Source organism: Apus apus, chromosome 4 (genome assembly GCF_020740795.1).
Source record: "Apus apus isolate bApuApu2 chromosome 4, bApuApu2.pri.cur, whole genome shotgun sequence".
Classification (NCBI taxonomy): domain Eukaryota; kingdom Metazoa; phylum Chordata; class Aves; order Apodiformes; family Apodidae; genus Apus; species Apus apus.
In genome coordinates, this window is record NC_067285.1 from 59,998,262 (window position 1) to 60,015,865 (window position 17,604).

Sequence of the window (17,604 nt, forward strand, 5' to 3'; positions counted from 1 at the left end):
GTCAGGATTTAAAGTACCATGCTTATTCCTAGTGCAATCAATTTCAAAGGCATGTAATGGCACAAGAGTTTCATTATAGCAATGTAATAGTGACAGCTGGAATTAAGGTCACCTCAGTGTTCCATTCCTACTCCCTGCTTTCAATTGTCCATAATTAGCTTCCTAAAACTTTCACATTGCTGTTGAAATTCTGTCTGTTTAGGGAGGAGATTTTCCAACTTTTGGAGAGAAAATAAAATTCAGAGAGAACCATCTGGGCCAATATCTAGATAAGGGCTTTTGTATGCATGTCTTGTTTTTCCAAAAAGTATACTTTTTCCAGGAAAATGACTCTGTGCTCTGTGGGGTTTTTTAAGCAACACTTTGAGGTAAGGAGCTGAAATACAGGAGTGAATAGCTCTTAGGAAAAAAAATAGTTTTATGAAATCTAGGGAAGATCAATAGTGATGTATTCAGGTTACAAGTGCCTAAATACCATCAGCCAGGCAACTTCCCTACTGAACCTGGATTTTTCCTTTTGACAACAGTGTTCTAAACAACCGTACTCTCCACAGGCCAGATTTTTATCTCAGTGACACCAGTTCATATCTTGAATCACTTCATTGATTTAATTACCTGCAAACAATGCAGTAATTCAGGATTGTGGGTCTATAATTAAGATAAGATTCTACCCTTAATTACACACACTATCAAGAACTGCCCTTTATTTAATTTTTAATTCTTTTTTCCATCTCAGGTTCACATCCATTTTCCTGGTGTACATTTTATAGCTTTTCTTGCTGGATCTGAATTAGTTACTTATTTTACTGGCTTTGTACATACTTGTTAGACTTTCTGCCTTGCTGAACCAAGAAAAAAATTAAAAAGAAAAATCAGCTTGTATGCCTATTACTTTCTATTACATTATATTAATAAGACAAAGAATCAATTAAGTTGAAGGATCATTGAATTTAAATTAGAGGAAAAGCTGGATATTAAGCACGTGGTTGATAACAAACTATTTCATCCTGGAAATTCATGCTATTTAGGTAGAGCACACTGATGGTTTGAGATCTTAAAGTTAAAGAAAAACACTAAGCTACAGCTTTGTATGCTACACTCCATCAGCTCACACTGACATTAAAAAGTACTTTGTATTTTCCTCAATAAATTTTTAGTTCCGTGTGCTATTGATATCAAAATGTTTATGGATGTAATTCTTCACTTCAGAAACAAACATAAGTAACTGATCACAGAATCACAGAATCTTAGGGGTTGGAAGGGACCTCGAAAGATCATCTAGTCCAACCCCCCTGCCAGAGCAGGGACACCCAGAGCACATCACACAGGAACTTGTCCAGGCAGGTTTTGAATGTCTCCAGTGAAGGAGACTCCACAACCTCTCCGGGCAGCCTGTTCCAGTGCTCTGTCACTCTCACAGTAAAGAAGTTCTTCCTGATATTCACATGAAACCTCCCGTGCTCCAGTTTGCATCTATTGCCTCTTGTCCTATCTGATGTAAATCATTTCTTGATGAGACAATGGGATAGAAGGCACACACACACCTAAAACCAGGTACTAGAAACTTCAGTGGGCTGGTTGCCCAGGAAGCTTGGTGGTACTGCATGCATCAGCTAAAAATGTGTCCTATAGGTGAACCTGACTAATTATAATATGAAAACCACACCTCCAGAAGTTAAGATAACCACCTCTGCTTGAAGACCCTCACCCCATGAGCTTGTGCAGGAAAATTACAAGACAATGTGCCTTTAAATGAGGATACACTACATCAATCAGCTTTAAGATAAGGGATTGTAAGCACCACTAAAAACCTAGTGGACAATTAATATGCTAAACATGTTAATTTACAAAGTATAAATGTATGATGGTTCCAATATTGTGTGTTCTGGCTTTGTAGGAATAGCCCCTAGCACCCCATTCTGCACAGAACTGCTAGTAAATTGCCAGTGCTTTGACTCCGAGTGTTACTGGCTTGCACACTGGGAAAATGAACCTCATTTTGGGACAACACTATTTTGACATGTGGAAACAGGAAAATCTGGAAACAAAGGTTAAAGCAAGAAAGCATCTTGGGTTTTAAATCAATGCAGTAGATGCCGTTGCCAGTGGTCTTTTTCTTCTATTGATTTCTATAGAGGTTTCTGAAAAAAAGCATGGCAAGTGAGATGCAAGTCCTTTTGGTGAGTTACTTCCTCTCTCAGTGTACAGCATTTCAGCTGTTATCTTTAAGGCCACACCTGTATAATATGCACACTGACAGTTGAGTGCGCTGTCAACCTCTAATTCCAGAGCTACATAAAGAAGTCACCACACTGCCATCTTGGCACATACACACCTATGTGTATACACTGTTATATTGCCATGTTTCCCAGTTGGCTGAATTCCCACAGAAAGATGTTTTCTGCTTTCTTTCTAGCCCCAGTCACCCATAGAGGGCTCCCTTATTGTACCGTGCTAGTCCATGGACAATGCTTCTTCCTATTAGTGAGAACAATTCCATTAAAATAAACCTTTTAAAGCAGAAGTTGCCTTAAATTTATGTTAGGATTTTTTTTTTCCTCAGAATGCACCTGATCTTAAAGAGCTTTTTTACACAGATAAAATATTTTTCCCCATTTTCCAACATTATTTTGCAGAACAAGAAAGAAAGGGAGGGTACTATTAAAGTCTCTAAAAGGCTTCATTTTAAAAGCTTCATTTTTCTGGCATTTGTACTATAGATGTACGTCTAAATTTAATTGCCTTAAGTGAAGAACAAGAAAAACTTTCGATAAGAGCTCTTTTCACCTCATATTGTTACTAAGCAAGTACTTGAGGGAATACATACAGAGCCTAGGAATGCTTGAGTTTAAATAAGGACTTAGGTTTTAAATGTTGAGATCTGTATCTGAAAACACTAACAAATCTCTTTTGAAAACCAAGAACATTCTTACTCAGTTTGGTCTGGGTGCTACAAGACTCTGAAAAGTCCTTGGAAACATGTGGCTTTTGCAGATACCATAATTTCTCTTTCTGTCACCTGTCCAATTTAGCTTCAATTTTATTTTGTTTCAGGGGCTGAGAGGGAAAGACAAGTATTTTATGGGGGAAGCACACATACAGCAAATGAAACTAGATGACACTTGCAGATACTTGTACTCTTTGACTTGCTGTAAAAAACAGTCATGTTAGACTCCCTTGAACTTCAGCACACTCCCTCTTCTTGGGGCACATTCAGTTAGCGCCTCTAAATTAGTCCTCATAGTCTGGTCTCCCAGAGCAAACAGTCTTTAGGAGTGTTTCAAAAACCTGCTGCCTTGAGGATGAGCTCCTACTTAGTTACTCTACCGACTCAAGGACCATAACGCACTGATCAAGCAAGCCACACACTTCTGAGCTTTACCTTAAATCCCACTTGGAAGCTATGACAAACACACCTCGTGTACAGTTTCAGCCAGCTTTGCAGTTAGCTCCTGGCTCTGGAGTGATGTGTATTTCACCTCCCTCTCTCTCCCAAAGGCACACACAGAGTTCTGCTCCCTCAGAAGACTCATGGCGCTGGAAGTCACATTTGACCCTAAAAAGGCCAAGTGTCATGAAACAGCAGTCTCAGCTACTCACTCACTGCTGCCAGTCTTTTTAGCTAAGCTTCTTTTGAAGTCAGTTCAGATGGAAAACTTAGCCAGTACTTCAGGCTTTGGACTTGCAGATGTGACAGCAAGCTATTCAGAATTCAGGTGGTACAAAGTACTTGATACAGGGATGACTACAAACTTAAAGCAGAGAGTCTTTCAGTTACAAGCATCCTGTTGAAGGCTAACCCATCCACCAAACAAGCTTATCAGGTGTTAAAGCTCAGCTTTCCGTGGAAGCATAACTGACTACATGGTAGTTAATAGAGAACAAAGAAACTGAAGTACTGTGATGAGGGGGAATAAAACCTGAATGTGTCAAAGGAATTAGATGGGTCCTTTCCTGATTACCCATAGGCACTTGAAAAATTCTTTCCTATCTCTGGAGATCTCTTCTCAGGTAGCTTTATGGATTTGGCCTTTCAGTTCTTTCCAGCTCAGTTCACTGTCTGCACAGAGGAGACATCAGTGCTCAGAGGCCGGGAAACTACATCTTGATTTGTTTGTATTTGAATTGTGGTGAATCTGCACCACTGAGGATGCAGAGCACAAAGTGAGCTCCCATTGCACCTCACTGGTATCTTCAGTGGTGGTCCAGAGGGCAGCTAAGCAGAGGCATTGGATTCAGCTAAGAAGCCCTGATTGTAAGCCACAAAGTAGCAGGGATGGTGAAGAGCTACAGAGAGCTCCTGAGTACCAAATGCTGCACTTGACAGTCCTTGGGATCCTCACTCACCTTAGCAGCACAAAGAACAGGAGGTGTGTCTGTGGGGAGGGAGGTGCATAGCACCTGCTTGCCTCTTTGTTTCTCCCTCCTTGTAGTGAGAGGTATATGTTAACAACCTCTAAAATAATCTCCCAGAGAAAACTGCCTCTTCCCTTGCCATCTCCAGTACAGGGACTCATCAGTGAGTCCTTACACTGACCAAGAAGAGGCACAGTCATCAGGACTGTTCTGCAGCATTTTCCTCTGGTATTGCCAAGTGCTTCTGCAATACCCAGTAGAGACACTATTTCTAAATTAAACCCACACTGATTGAATTCTGTCAGATAGGGCAAACTTCAAGAGCTTTTTTTCATTAAAACTGTCCCCAACACCTGTACTTAAGGACACAGAAGATTCTCGTATCATTTGAAGTCACTGAAGCAAGATGTCTAAAAGAGATGTCCTGGCACAAAATACCGAGTCCTGAGACAAGAATTTCTTGATGAAATTCCATTACTTTAATAGAAATATTGGGGTAGGCAGTAGTTTCCCAGGGGAAGTACCCAGTGTCATCTTAATTAATACCCCAACCATTCTGATCAGATTCAGCAAGTTAGTTCTGTGTTGGTTTCAGATGATGGAAGGATGGGGGATAGCCCAGGTCCCTTACGGATGATGGGACAACAGGGGAAATCCATGCCAGCCCATTCTGTGGCTCAAGGCATTCACCAAGAGAAAACAAAGACCTTGCTTCTTCCCCAGCCACCAAAATAGCCAAGAGAGGAGCCACATTACATTCATACCTGAGGACCATCCATCCACAGCCTGGCTTACCATCACATGGGAGCAGGAGAGAGCAAGGGATAGTGGGCAGGGCAGAGCCCCAGAAGCAGGCGAGGGTACCGTGCCTAATGCAAGAGTCCACAAAGATACAAGGACTAGAACAGGGTGAAGCTGTCCAACAACAGGCCTGGGAGGGAACAACTCTGGACAGAGGAGAAGGAGACAAAAAGAGACTCCTACTGGAAGGAGCCATTAAGGCTGTGACTGTGCCCTTCTTATCCAGTGCAAGAGGGGACAGTGGCACAGTGCATTTTAGCTTGGCAAGGGAAGAACAACTAGTCCAGTTAGAAAAACGAGGAGTCTCTGGTGAGCTGGAACATCTGTTTCCACAGTGGCATTCAAGCAGGCCTGCTTTTTCAAGAGAGCACAAAGGGAACCCTCACAGCCACTTGTAGAAAGCCAGGCCAGGAGCGAAGACCTTTCATCATCTGTACCTCAGTCCCCCCAGCTCCACCCCACAAGACATTTTCCAGACTTTCCAGTCAGCCCTGAGGTGTTGACTGGTGCACCTGCTTCATCAGCTGTCTGGCATGATCTTGCTGCATTCCCTCCCACTTTCAATGAGATAAGAGAGTTGGAATGTCCTTCACACAATGGGTGTTACTACTAAATTCTGAAAACCAAAGCAAACATCAGGACATTTGCTGCCAGTCCCAAGGAAGGCATGGGATCACATCCAGCTATCGTAGCAAAAAAAAAACCAACATTTTTCCTGGCGAAACCTCAACTCTGAAAAGAGCTCCTTTCAGGGTTGTTCTGGAGATAAACAAAGGAGGGTTAATCAGGGAGGGATCAGAGAAGGGAGCACTTGACAGGGAGTTGCACTAACTCAGGTAATTTGAATGCTTCTGATTATCAGAGGTGATTCACTTCTGTTCACTTTGCACCAAGTATTGTGAAAGACATTGCATTTATCTGCATTGACTCACTGTTTCACAACACCAGCTTAAGGTATTGTTACTACTATGAGGATGGGAAGGCTTGCATATCCAAAACCAGCTGGGGAAAGACTGCAAAGGATTTTGGTAAACCCAGACAAATCAGGAAATGTGACTTTCTCAGCTCTCTCTATTTAAGAGATGGTGTGAAATATGCAGATGTTCTGAAACAGTTGTCATGCCAAAAAGTCAAGAGGACACTTCTCTCTTTGGAAAGATTGCTTTGATTTTTAGCACCACAAGCTGAGTTTTGTTTGTAGAGAATTAGACTTACAAGGAACATACTGTTATTCATTAGTGCCTGGAGTTGCTTTAAATAAGCTTATGGATAATTATCAATCTCATACGTCATTGTTAGATGGAACACGAGGAGTTAAAAACAAACAGTCAAAGCTTATTTCAGGGACCATTTATATCAGCTGCCCTAAAAATACAGCAAACAACTCACTGAGAGAGGGAGGTAGGGGTTAATGGCTGACTTAAAGACAGAAAAGTCACAAGAATGAAGGAAGGCTATGCAGTTCTCAGTAGGTTTGTTATAGTGTTAAACGCATCAGGTACAATTAACGTGCTCTGAAATAATGGTTCTTAGTGCTCAACCAGCACTTGTATTTACTGTCACTACTGTCAGAAGTGCTCAACACCCATAGAAGACCCAGAACTTCTAAAGCATGGCTTCCATTCAAACACCTAAATTAATAGCCATGTTCAGAGAAAATCTGATGGCACTGGACACTGTGAAAGAACTTCTTAGCTAAAATTAGCGTTTCTTTGCCAAAGGACCCACATTTTTAAAAAATGAAGAGGGAACAGAGTGGGCGAAAGGAATGCAATTTCACTCAATGAAGTATTATTCCTCAGACTTCTCCCCAGCCCTTGCCTTCCTCCTGCCTCAGCAATACACAATGTCTTCTTGGCAGGGAGAACATTCCTTCTCCAAGGTCCTATATCACAAGGTTAAAAGCCTGCAATTACAAAGTAATAGTTGCAAAGCGGTAGCACGTAAGTAAATGCAGCTTGTGTAAGACTCTATACATACAGATATGCACCAGGAACAGATCTTGGGAAATGTGGTATGGTTCCCAGTAGGGGAAGGGGGCAGAAAGGAAACAAATACAGAAAAGAGGACAACTTGACTCAGATCCCTGAGGCCCTCAGCAGTGGAGGTCAGAAGAGATGGTTGCACTGCCAAATCCCTATATAGCACCCGACTTCTACGGAAGAATGTTCATCACAGCTTACATTTTGTTTTGGACAAGTGGCAAAGCCCTAAATTAAATGACAGTGGGAAGCAAAGCATTGATTGTCCTATTAACTGAGTATCTGTGCAAGGTTGCTAAACAGGAGGTGAGAGATATGCATCGGACCCTGATGAATGAAGCACAAAAAGATACAAGTACAATCACATGCTTATTGCTGTAAAGACCTGAACTCTGTAATTATCAGCTGTGGGTAAGTGTCTCAAAGAGAAAACAAGAAAGGAAATTGCAATGTGTCTATTTATTTCCATAGCTACTGTATGACTGAGAACCACTCAGCAGCCTCTGCTGTTTGTAGGAGGGTTTCCCAACAAAACATACCAAAGGTTCAGGTAAAGGGCTTGTCTATTGTTTTCTCAACACACAGCAACAGCCTGACACGTAGAATTCCCCAGTCTGCAAAGGAGAGGGTCTAACTGTATGCTTTCCTTAAAGACAGAGGGGCAAAAATCACAAAGCCAGGCTCAGTGCAGGAAAGGAGAAGACACAGAAATTATTACTGATGTAAGAGGAAGCTGAGATTATTGTCAATATCTGCTTCACCACTGCAGGGACAAAGATTATGTGCTAGAACAAGCAGAGTGGCAAGTGCCTGGTCTGCCAGGCACAATCCTGATTCTCATGCTATCCATTTCCCAGGTCTGCTAATCACAGGGGCCCAGGGTACACCTGACACTTGTGGTCTAAGAGTGTGCTGTTCACATTAATGACTCTTGTATTATCACACAGTCCGTAATAACGGAAAGGCATAATGGTCCAAACTTACCAGTTTCTCAACCCTCTCGCTCAGGTCTCTAAACTTTCCTGAGGACTGTCTGGACAATTCATTTTTATATCGGATGTTGGTGATTTTTAAGTTGCCACTGTAATAGAACAGCTTCTGATCTGTAAGGGAAAGAAGAGGAACAGGCAATACTCAAAGCACCAAGACAAATTAACTTTAGAGAAACAGTTGGGGCTGACTAATATTCAGACATCTAGGGAGTGAAAGAGTCTTCACCTGTATCCAGCTGATTCAAATACATCTTCCAAAATCTAGGAACCAACAGTTGCATTTGTGGCCAACTGACAGTACTTTTGGCTCACACAGGATCACAAACTGCATCTTGCTGGTCAGCTGCCTTCCTTCCTGGCCTGTATGCCCACTAACGTCAAGCCCTGGCAGGCGAATGCTTGTGATCACAGCAAGGAAACAGAGAAACACCACAGGAAGAGGCAAGTGGAAGGCTCTCTTTCTCACTCGAGTAAAGGAGACCAGAAGACTTGTGTGCTGACCTCATCACAGAAGTAGATCATAAGGAAGAAGTGAAAGGAGTGAAAGCAAGTGAAAGCCAACAGAAACCACAGCCCTAAACCACTGGGCACAACAGGAAATGTTCTTAAGATATCTGTGAAAATGCTAAATGAGGAAGGAAAGAGAGCTCTAAAGAAGCTGCTGGTTTTTCCCCAGTGAGCTTTAGACAGACTGATGAAAAGCTAACTCCCAGGGTTCTGTGGCACAATAAAGGAAATGCACTAAACAGGAATGATGGTATGTCATATAAAACTTACCATATGCCAGAAAATAAACTAGGAGGCCAATGGTGATAGCTGCTGCCACTGCTGTTCCAATAACAATTAGAGCAATTTTCCAGGGCTCAAGGTGTCTTATTTTGATAGCTGGCTGATGAATTCTGGGGCAAAATAAGAAGAAAAAAGAAGAAGATTAATAAGAGATCTTTTTCTATTAAAAAACAAAAACAGCAAAAAAACCCACAAAAAACCACCAAAAAACCACAAACAAAACAGAAAAAACCCCGAAGTTTTCTCCCTCAACATCAGCTGATTCTCCCCAGCAATATTAACTGACTTCTCACCCAACACCCTTGAAAATTGAACCATAACTCAAGACTATTTTGAAGTAGATGCTGGGATATGCTAGAAGTTACAGAACACAGGTTTGAGGTTTAGGTTTCTATTTTTAGGGACAAATTAAATAGGAATACTGCTATTTTATGTGACCCCCAACTGGAAATTTGCAAGAATAAAACTTATTTTTCATCTAGGTGAACTTTCATACAGCAATGTAGGCAGCTTCCTACTGATTAAATAAATCAGTTATTCTAGACACAATGGCACCTTTGCTACCAAAACTGCTTTGTGCAATGAAATTAGTAAAAGCATCCGGTGCTTTGTACAGTACATGTCTTTACATTATTCAAGTTGCTGAGTTCACTTCAGACAGCAAAGCAAAGCTGGACAAAAAAAGGGAATGAGATTTCAGAGGGCCAGCCTGTACTTCCTGTTTTACTCAGACTAAATCTAAACGCAAAAGGCAAGCACTGCATTAAGGAATATTTGCTGAAGTGATGGAATGGCAGGGCAAGGATGTATGAACGAATCAGGGAACACAGGTATAAAGCCTCGCCAGATGCTTCTCTCTGCCATGCTCTTCGTTACATAGGTGCTAGAAGTCAACAACTGGTAGGCCAGTAGTATAGTTAGACAGAGCAGGGAGCCGTAACTTTTGGCAAAGAGTCCTTCATTACTGAGCCAGCTACCTCACTCATGCAAACATTCACACCTTCAGGTTAAGGCACAGCCTCCCCCAGGAAAGCTGGCTGCAGAGATTCTCTCCTGAGGGTATGTGGTGTCTCAGTGAGTTCCCACATTCCTAACGAAGTACATATAGACACTTCTAGAACATACACCTCATGAGCCCTAAATTTAAACACATTTAAAGTAAGTTGAAAATAATTGCAAATCACCACTGTAGCTGTGTGCAGGAATGATACAGCAAGCACACTGTGCACTGTACATACATATTGAAGCATGTTCTGATATTTCACTCTAATGTCATTGTAAAGCCTTACAACTACAGCCTTATTACTTTGACTTGGAAAACAACTAACTCAGGCTAAATATCATGACATTTGATTGAGTAAAAACGGAAATACCCACTTGTCATGCATATCTGTTCTGACTTGCCCTGGATCTCCTAGCTAGTGATTATTTCATTCCTGCTGTCCTCTAAAGTAGCCATCAGTTAACTTCTCATCTCATCTGGTTGCTTCAAAATGCAATCAGGAAAAAAACAACAAACCAAAATAACAAAAAACCTACTGCGTGGAAGTTGCCTTAAAATTTTAAATGGAAAAATGAAAAATATGTAGGTATAAATAGTCAGGACTCTACCTCATTAAGAAGAATATTTCTAAGTAGTGGCTCTTAGGTGAAACCACCAAGTCACTGGTGAGTTCAGCTTTAATATGTCACCTGGGTTTGTTGGGGTTTTTTATCAACCACTCCAGCTAGTAGTCCTTTGTGTGGCTTAAATGCTTTGCAAATATTTCTACTATGTTTGAAGTGGGACTAAGTTACAAGAAAAGCCAACAAAACAAAGAAAAACCATCACATTTAACTTGACACAACCTACTCATATTAATTCTTGTAGATAATCTCATTTAAAAGGCAGTTTTGTTGGTTAAGCTGCACAGAAGGAAAAAGACTCAGAATATCTTTCAGCTATAATGACCCTGGCATAGCCCCAAACCAAAATGCTTGGTTGGAGAAGCCCATTTGAAAAGCTAAATGCCACCTCTACACCACAGCAGGTGAGTGTGAAGAAATTACTGCCTATCATATCAATGAAAGAGTGGTTTCAGACCAGAAGTAACATCGTTGGGACGCAGGTAAACACTGAGTACTATGTAAGCTGAAACCTTTTCAGAATTCTTCTGTACATAGTGTAACATTTTTTATAACTCTCATTCTTTATTTCCTCCCTTTCAAGTTCCATGTTATCATTTAGCAAAAAAGAAACCCCATTCTACAACTGTTACACATGTGATTTTACTTACATACATGACTTTCACTTAATTCATGAAACATGTTTGAGAGCATAATTTCTAAGAGGTGCAGAGTGCACTCAGCATCAACTTCTAAACCAAATTTCCTCAGACAAGAAATTGTTGGATAAATACATATTAGGAAGTCACTTAGTAGAGGGTGAGGCTGTTTTGGGACTTGGAATGTCTTTTTTTTTTTCCTTTTTTTTTCTTCCTTTTTTTTTTTCTGAATAAGCTTTCCCCCTTCCTTTTAAATAACAACATGAAAGGACTCCTAAGGTTTACTCTCTACTCCTAATTTGTTTTAAAGACTATAATTGGTTTTAAAAACAAAAGGTATTTTTGAGTAAAATATTCTTGGTTAGGCTGTACCATCTGGATACTTCCCCATTTGGATAGAAGAGCAGACTGAGCACACCAGGAAGATTTCAAATGCAGGTTTTCAAAGATATCTGTGAGACAAAAAAACAAGGATTGCTGGGCTGATACTTTTCATTCCCGTTAACTTTGAAATTTACTGCTGCTTTGCTCTGTCTCCTGAGATTCATTCCTCAAAGATCAATTATTTCATCTGACAACATGTCCCATTGTGTAAAGGTGGACAGTACTTACAGAGATTCTATACAAGAGAAGAAACTACCCCAGAACTGAAACAGCTTTGATCCATGTGATGACCCATCAGAACTTGAGTACTTTGCAGAGAGCTGCTAAAAGTCAACAGTGGGAATTTATTTTCTCAGATCAGGAGTCAAGGAGTCCCTGTTAATTCCTTGGGAGCTATCTGCTCAACAAAAAGGGAACAAAGAGCATAAGCTAGAAATGCACAGCAGGAATTAAAACACTCCAGCTGAGAAGGTCACTGAAACCCTCAAGAGTAGAAATGGAGATCTTAAGTTTGAAGCAAATACCAGCTGAAAGCCTCCCACTGATCTTAGTGACTTTCTGTCAGGGTTCCTTCTGCCTGCAGTGTATATGGTCTTCCCCTCTACTCCAGAGACTCTGCTTTATCCCAGAGAACCATGCCCATGCACTAGTTTTAAATACACTGCAATCAGGGGCTGGATTTCATCTCTTGGCATTCAGCTGGCATTTTCCTAGAAAAACCCACTAAAACCTTTCCTGAGTGGTGGTAGGTTATTTGGAGCCCTGCATTCTGTCCTTGGGTTCCTGCCCATCATGAGCAAACTGAAGCACCCCCAGAAACCCTTCCCTCAACAAGGAGCTCATTCCAATAAACAGCACCAGTGGGATTCCTGTCCTTATGTATTTTGCAAGGCAGACATAAGAAAGACATTGATAATTATGTCTGTTGACTTTTACTAAAAAGAGGAGTATTGGGAGGAAAAAAAGTCCTGTTAAAAAAAATTTAAATTAAAATCTTACATAATATCCTAACTTGTTTTGTTTTGTTGTTTTTTTTTTTAAGGGTGCCATTCAAAGAACATATAATAAACATCACATTAAATATATCATATGTGTACTTTCTTCACTGCAGCCTGCAACTGTTAGCTTACAAAATAAATTAGTGTATTTTCTTTATTGGAATTTAGATACACTTCTTGCAAAGAAGTAAAATTAAGACTGCCTTCTGTGAGTCAAACTGCTTGCTTCAGAGGAAAAGCCTCAAAGGTCTTCCTCAACAGAGCAGAACACATGCTCTGACACCTGTGGGAACTCTTGCATTACTTGCAGTGAGCTTCATATCAGAGACAGTGTCTAGCTAAGTCAGCATGCACCATGAAAGAGAACACAGGCTCTTTGGCATGCACACACTGACAGTGTCTGCTCAAGAAAGGTGCTGACAGAATAGCCTAAAAGCCAAACCCAAATCAGTCACCTAGAGATGATGTCTTGTGGGCTATTAAATGTCCTTTGTTTTTAGTCCTATAAGAGAAGTATGCTTGGACAGACACATTTGCTCCACTATTTTAGAATATGTGCAGTATTTGTCTCCTATTAAGGTACTTTGAGGGGAAAAAGAAAGAAAAAAAGAAGATAAAAAACACTGTCTTATGCTTAGCAATAATTGTAATATTAAAATACATAATAGGACGGTGATGATGTTTTAAACTGTTACTGAAATAAATGTTTACTGGTATATGAAATGTCACTGTAAACCAACTGTACTTACATGACTGTTGAAGAGTTCTGAAAGGCTGGCACAACAGATCAGCCCTTCTGCCTTTGTGATAGTTTGCATGCATATACGTGTGTGCATGACACCTTATATACACTGAGAACCTGACCCAAAGTATCCAGCTTTTCCTGTAGTTTGGAAGCTTAGATTTCTGGCTAAATAGTAAGTTTTCCCCTATTTTATAATTTAAATATAGTAAACAGTTGTTAGGCTGGGTAGACAAACAGTGAGATGCTGTAATCTAGCAATGTATTTTCACTGAACAGACAGACACATTTCTTTAGGGGACAAATGCTGCTGAAATCAGAGAAGGCTCCTTAGACAAGAGGTTCGGCCGAGACTCTGAAACTCCAGAAATTATCTAGTCGTAGAGATACTGGACAACTCCCATTTCCAGTTCTGTATGAAATCTGTCCCCGTTATCACCAAATCTGTCCGCAGAATACTTTAAGTTTTCAGAGTGTCTTGTATCAGAAGACTATCAGATTAAGTCATCCCAAGCTTTGTGTTAGCTCAACTTCATTCAGAATGAAGATCACTGTGTAACCAGAAATACAGATATGGAAGGAGTATTTGACGGAAACAGAATTATTTGATTTTAAATGTTTATGCTGACCCAAAATTCCCAATCATAAAAATGTCTGTGAAAAAATTATGAAGTGAGGCAGTTCTATAACATCCTCTAACAGGAAGAGCAGAGAATTTCCACTGAGGCCAGCTCAGCTACTGAAGACAACTAGACTTCAAACTTCAGGAGGAGGTCCTTTCTTATTCTGGTTTTCCTGTCTAAAATGGTCAGAAACTGAGTGAAAATGGCAAGGAAACTTAAATGGTACTGATTCCATACAAGTCCAATAAAATATCGTGTGTATAAGAATAAAAAGTATTTCACTAGGGTTTCCTGGAATCAGGATCTATTCTGGAGCAGGAGCCATACTGTGCAGGAGCCAAATCTGCCTCCTGCAATAATGAAGGTTAACTCCCACTAAAGCCAATGGGACATGAGTATCCTTGCACCAGGACTGGTATCCATTTCCTGCTACACCTCAACAGTCTTTAATTTACACTCATTTTTCCCACCTACTGCATGACAAACTGGTGCAAGTTGCACTGTATTTTTACCTACATATTCACTTTTAGACTAATATATACAACATCTGCTACTCTTTACTCCACCCTGCCAGGGCACAAGACCTTCGCAGGGAAGTTTTGGGTAGGATGCTGCATTTGTTCCCCAGACTGCAGAACACAGGCACGACAGAGGAAGGATAAAACCAGTAAGGCTGTCTACTCCACCCACTTTTCCTTGGCAGGTTTGTTTCCTGAAGGATTTTATGGAGCACATGTTCCAGCTTAGCTTGAAATGTTGTGAAAAGAGGCATCATGGAACTGGGTAAAGCGAGTTCTGAAGCACCATGGTTATAAAAGAGTAAGGCACAGCATGATCAACTCAAACAGCAAGGCTTACAGCTCCATGCTCAGATCTATATCCCTGCCTAGCAAAGAACTCTGGACATTTAACAGGCTTCACAGGGTCTTTGATTAAGACCAGGCAATCTCCAACCCTTCCCAAGTGTGTAAATATTTAATTATCCAACACAAATTTCCCCTAACATACTTTAGATTTTATAATAACCTAAACAACTATTTAAACAACTCAATCCTTTCCTAACTAGGAGGCAACCAAACTGGACTCAGATGTTGTTTAACTACCCTCTAGCACACTGTTATTAAATTATTTACACCATTGTTGATATCAACAAGACATGGCAACTAGATTTACATCTAACTAGAAAAAGGAATGACTCTTTAATTCTGCTAGGTAGAGAACTCTCATTTAGTTTTCTTTCTTTATGTAACATGCACAAACTGGTATTCACAAGTGATGGAGATTGCTTCCTCACCTGACAGTTAGAGCAGCATAGCTTTTAAAGTGCAGATATTAAATGGAGCAGAGGATCTTTAGGTATTGAGCAGGGTACCAATAAGGAGCACAGAACCAAAAGCTGAACTCAAATCTTCTCTTAGCAAAGTCAACGCTGTATTGACTAAAATGATACTGTCCTCACAAAATGAGAAAAACACTTCAGTGGGCATAAAGGGTAAGTTTTGTCAATCTAGAAAAAAAGTTTCTATTTCAGCATATCCAGAATTATTTAAAAAATGCTAAGCATGGAAAAAAATAAGTACTATCTTAACAATCATCCACAGCCCAAAGCAATGCCAGCGAGGAGACAAGCATTGTAGTTTTTAGCAATCATTCAAAAAATTCAGCCATCCAGCCAAATCGGGTGTTAAAAACATTATTTTGGATTGTGTTTCTGAGGTTATACTTTTAAGCTTCATCAATCACTGAGGCAACAACAAAACACAAATTCAAGGGAGATGACACATCTCCTATTGCCACATGAAGCCAGGAGCCAGAGCATTGAACAGAAACAACAAATTCCAAGAGACACACTGTACATTTAAGACCTGATCCCTGCTCTGACCCAAGTGTATAGAGCACCACAGTAAAAATACTCTGAACTTTCCAGTACTGTCTTAAATATTGTTTAAGTAAAACAAAACTAAGGATATCCAGCATCTTTGCACAACATACGTTGAGACACAAAACACCTTGTCATTACTCCCTAATCGTAGCTTCTTCCTTACAAGTACAAGGGTCAAAACTGAAATTAGGAACACCTATAGTGTTCATCTTATGCAGTTGTGCTGCCATGACTAATTTACTTGGGACCTGTTGTAGGGCTTGGGGGAAATAATATTGCAACTAGACCTGACCAAAATCCATGGTTCCTGGATTCTAAACTGCTGCAATAAAAGCCTGCTGGGGCTAGGATAAAGTAATGACAGGGAGGAAAGTGTCAACCTAAGCCATCAAATCATCTTTCTAAATAGAAAGCAAATCTTTGTACTCCTGGCCATGCTAGGGAAAGATTTCTCTCTGCATGTCTCACTCCAGCCATGTTATTCTTTTCATCCAGACCACAACCTCCAAAACCTCCCCTTCAGCCTATACTTACTGTTTAGCTTTCCCTCAGTCTATTGCCCCTCTTCAGGCTGCAAATTTCAGACAAAACCCTGATGTACCCTAAATCTAAAAAGATGAAAGGTGCATAGATAAACCAATGAGGTCCAATGTCAGGCAAGAGAACATGCAGATTTCTGGATCTACCTATGTCCTTGAAGTCCTAGAGCTGTCCCATAGGCAGTATCCTTTACCACCATTACACCTCCAAATCAGACTTGCCAAGTTAAAAACAGCACCTACTTTTGAAGGTCCCATGGTAGGTCCCGGTAGGTCTGGTAGCCTTTCTGACCACCAACCAAGGCTCGACTAAAGTCTGGACTGCGTAGTGAATGCTGCTGGAAACCGCAGGAGTCGCATTGACTGGTGTGACAGGAAGGGAAAGGTGTTGAATGAAGATCCTTCATTGAGGCACGGCTGGTGTAACACCCAGCACCCTGTGGGTTATTGCAAAATGAGGGAGCGAACTTCAGAATAAAAACAAACAATGGTAAGCATGGAGTTGATAAGGAGACTGTAACACATCAAAGAGCTCCCCAGGCAGAGATGGACAGAGCAGATAAACCAGCAGAGGCAAGAAGACTTGTTCTTCACCACAGCAGAACAGGAAGTGTGTGAGATTTCCCTTTTCCAGCAGTCCCTTTGTGTCCAACTGGTATCCCTACAGCAGGCCTTGACTGGAGCGGCAGCACCTTCTACCGTACACTCACTGTAAAGCCCACACGGGAGGGGCACCACACTGTCCACAGTGCTAAGCCACTTGCCTCCTGAGATAGTTGACACAAAGGCCAAACACAAAAAAGGTATAGACATAAATAACTTGGTCAGCCAAGCATGATCTCCCTCGGTGCTCACTCCTCTACAGCTATCCTGGACTCCTCTGGCACCAGGGACATGACAGCTATAAGTATCCAGCCTCCTAATTACATGTTAGTCATTTAATGGTTGGCATAACCCCGCCTGCGGAAAATGCTTACTCTGTGAAAGGGCCACCAATCTCCTTGGAATTCCCTTCTCCCAGCACAATCAAGTTTCTTCAGAGCCAGCTGGAAAGTGGGAAAATGGATATTCCTTAGTGAGAAATGTCGTACTTGCATCTAAAATCCCAAACGGAAAGGAAAAATACCAGAAACCAAACATCTGGTTTCTAGTCAATGTGCTTAGACTTGTGCCAAAATTTTGAAGCATTTGGTTTTCCAATGAAGTGTCAAGATTTCTTATTTTTCTGGAAATGCTTACTATCTTCTAGAAA

At 40.8% G+C, this 17,604-nt stretch overlaps 1 protein-coding gene across 1 annotated transcript in view; it reads right to left on the reverse strand.

Moving 5' to 3' along the window:
- Positions 1–16,759, reverse strand: part of LOC127384278 (transmembrane protease serine 11E-like) — a 40,836-nt gene extending 24,077 nt beyond the window's left edge. Inside the window, exons 1-3 of the mRNA XM_051618410.1 lie at positions 16,596–16,759; positions 8,909–9,030; positions 8,124–8,242 (exon numbers count right to left, since the gene is read on the reverse strand). Of these exons, the coding sequence (XP_051474370.1) occupies positions 8,124–8,242; positions 8,909–9,030; positions 16,596–16,759 (405 nt within the window). The remainder of the gene's footprint in view (positions 1–8,123; positions 8,243–8,908; positions 9,031–16,595) is intronic.
- Between the last annotated feature and the right edge of the window lie 845 nt (positions 16,760–17,604).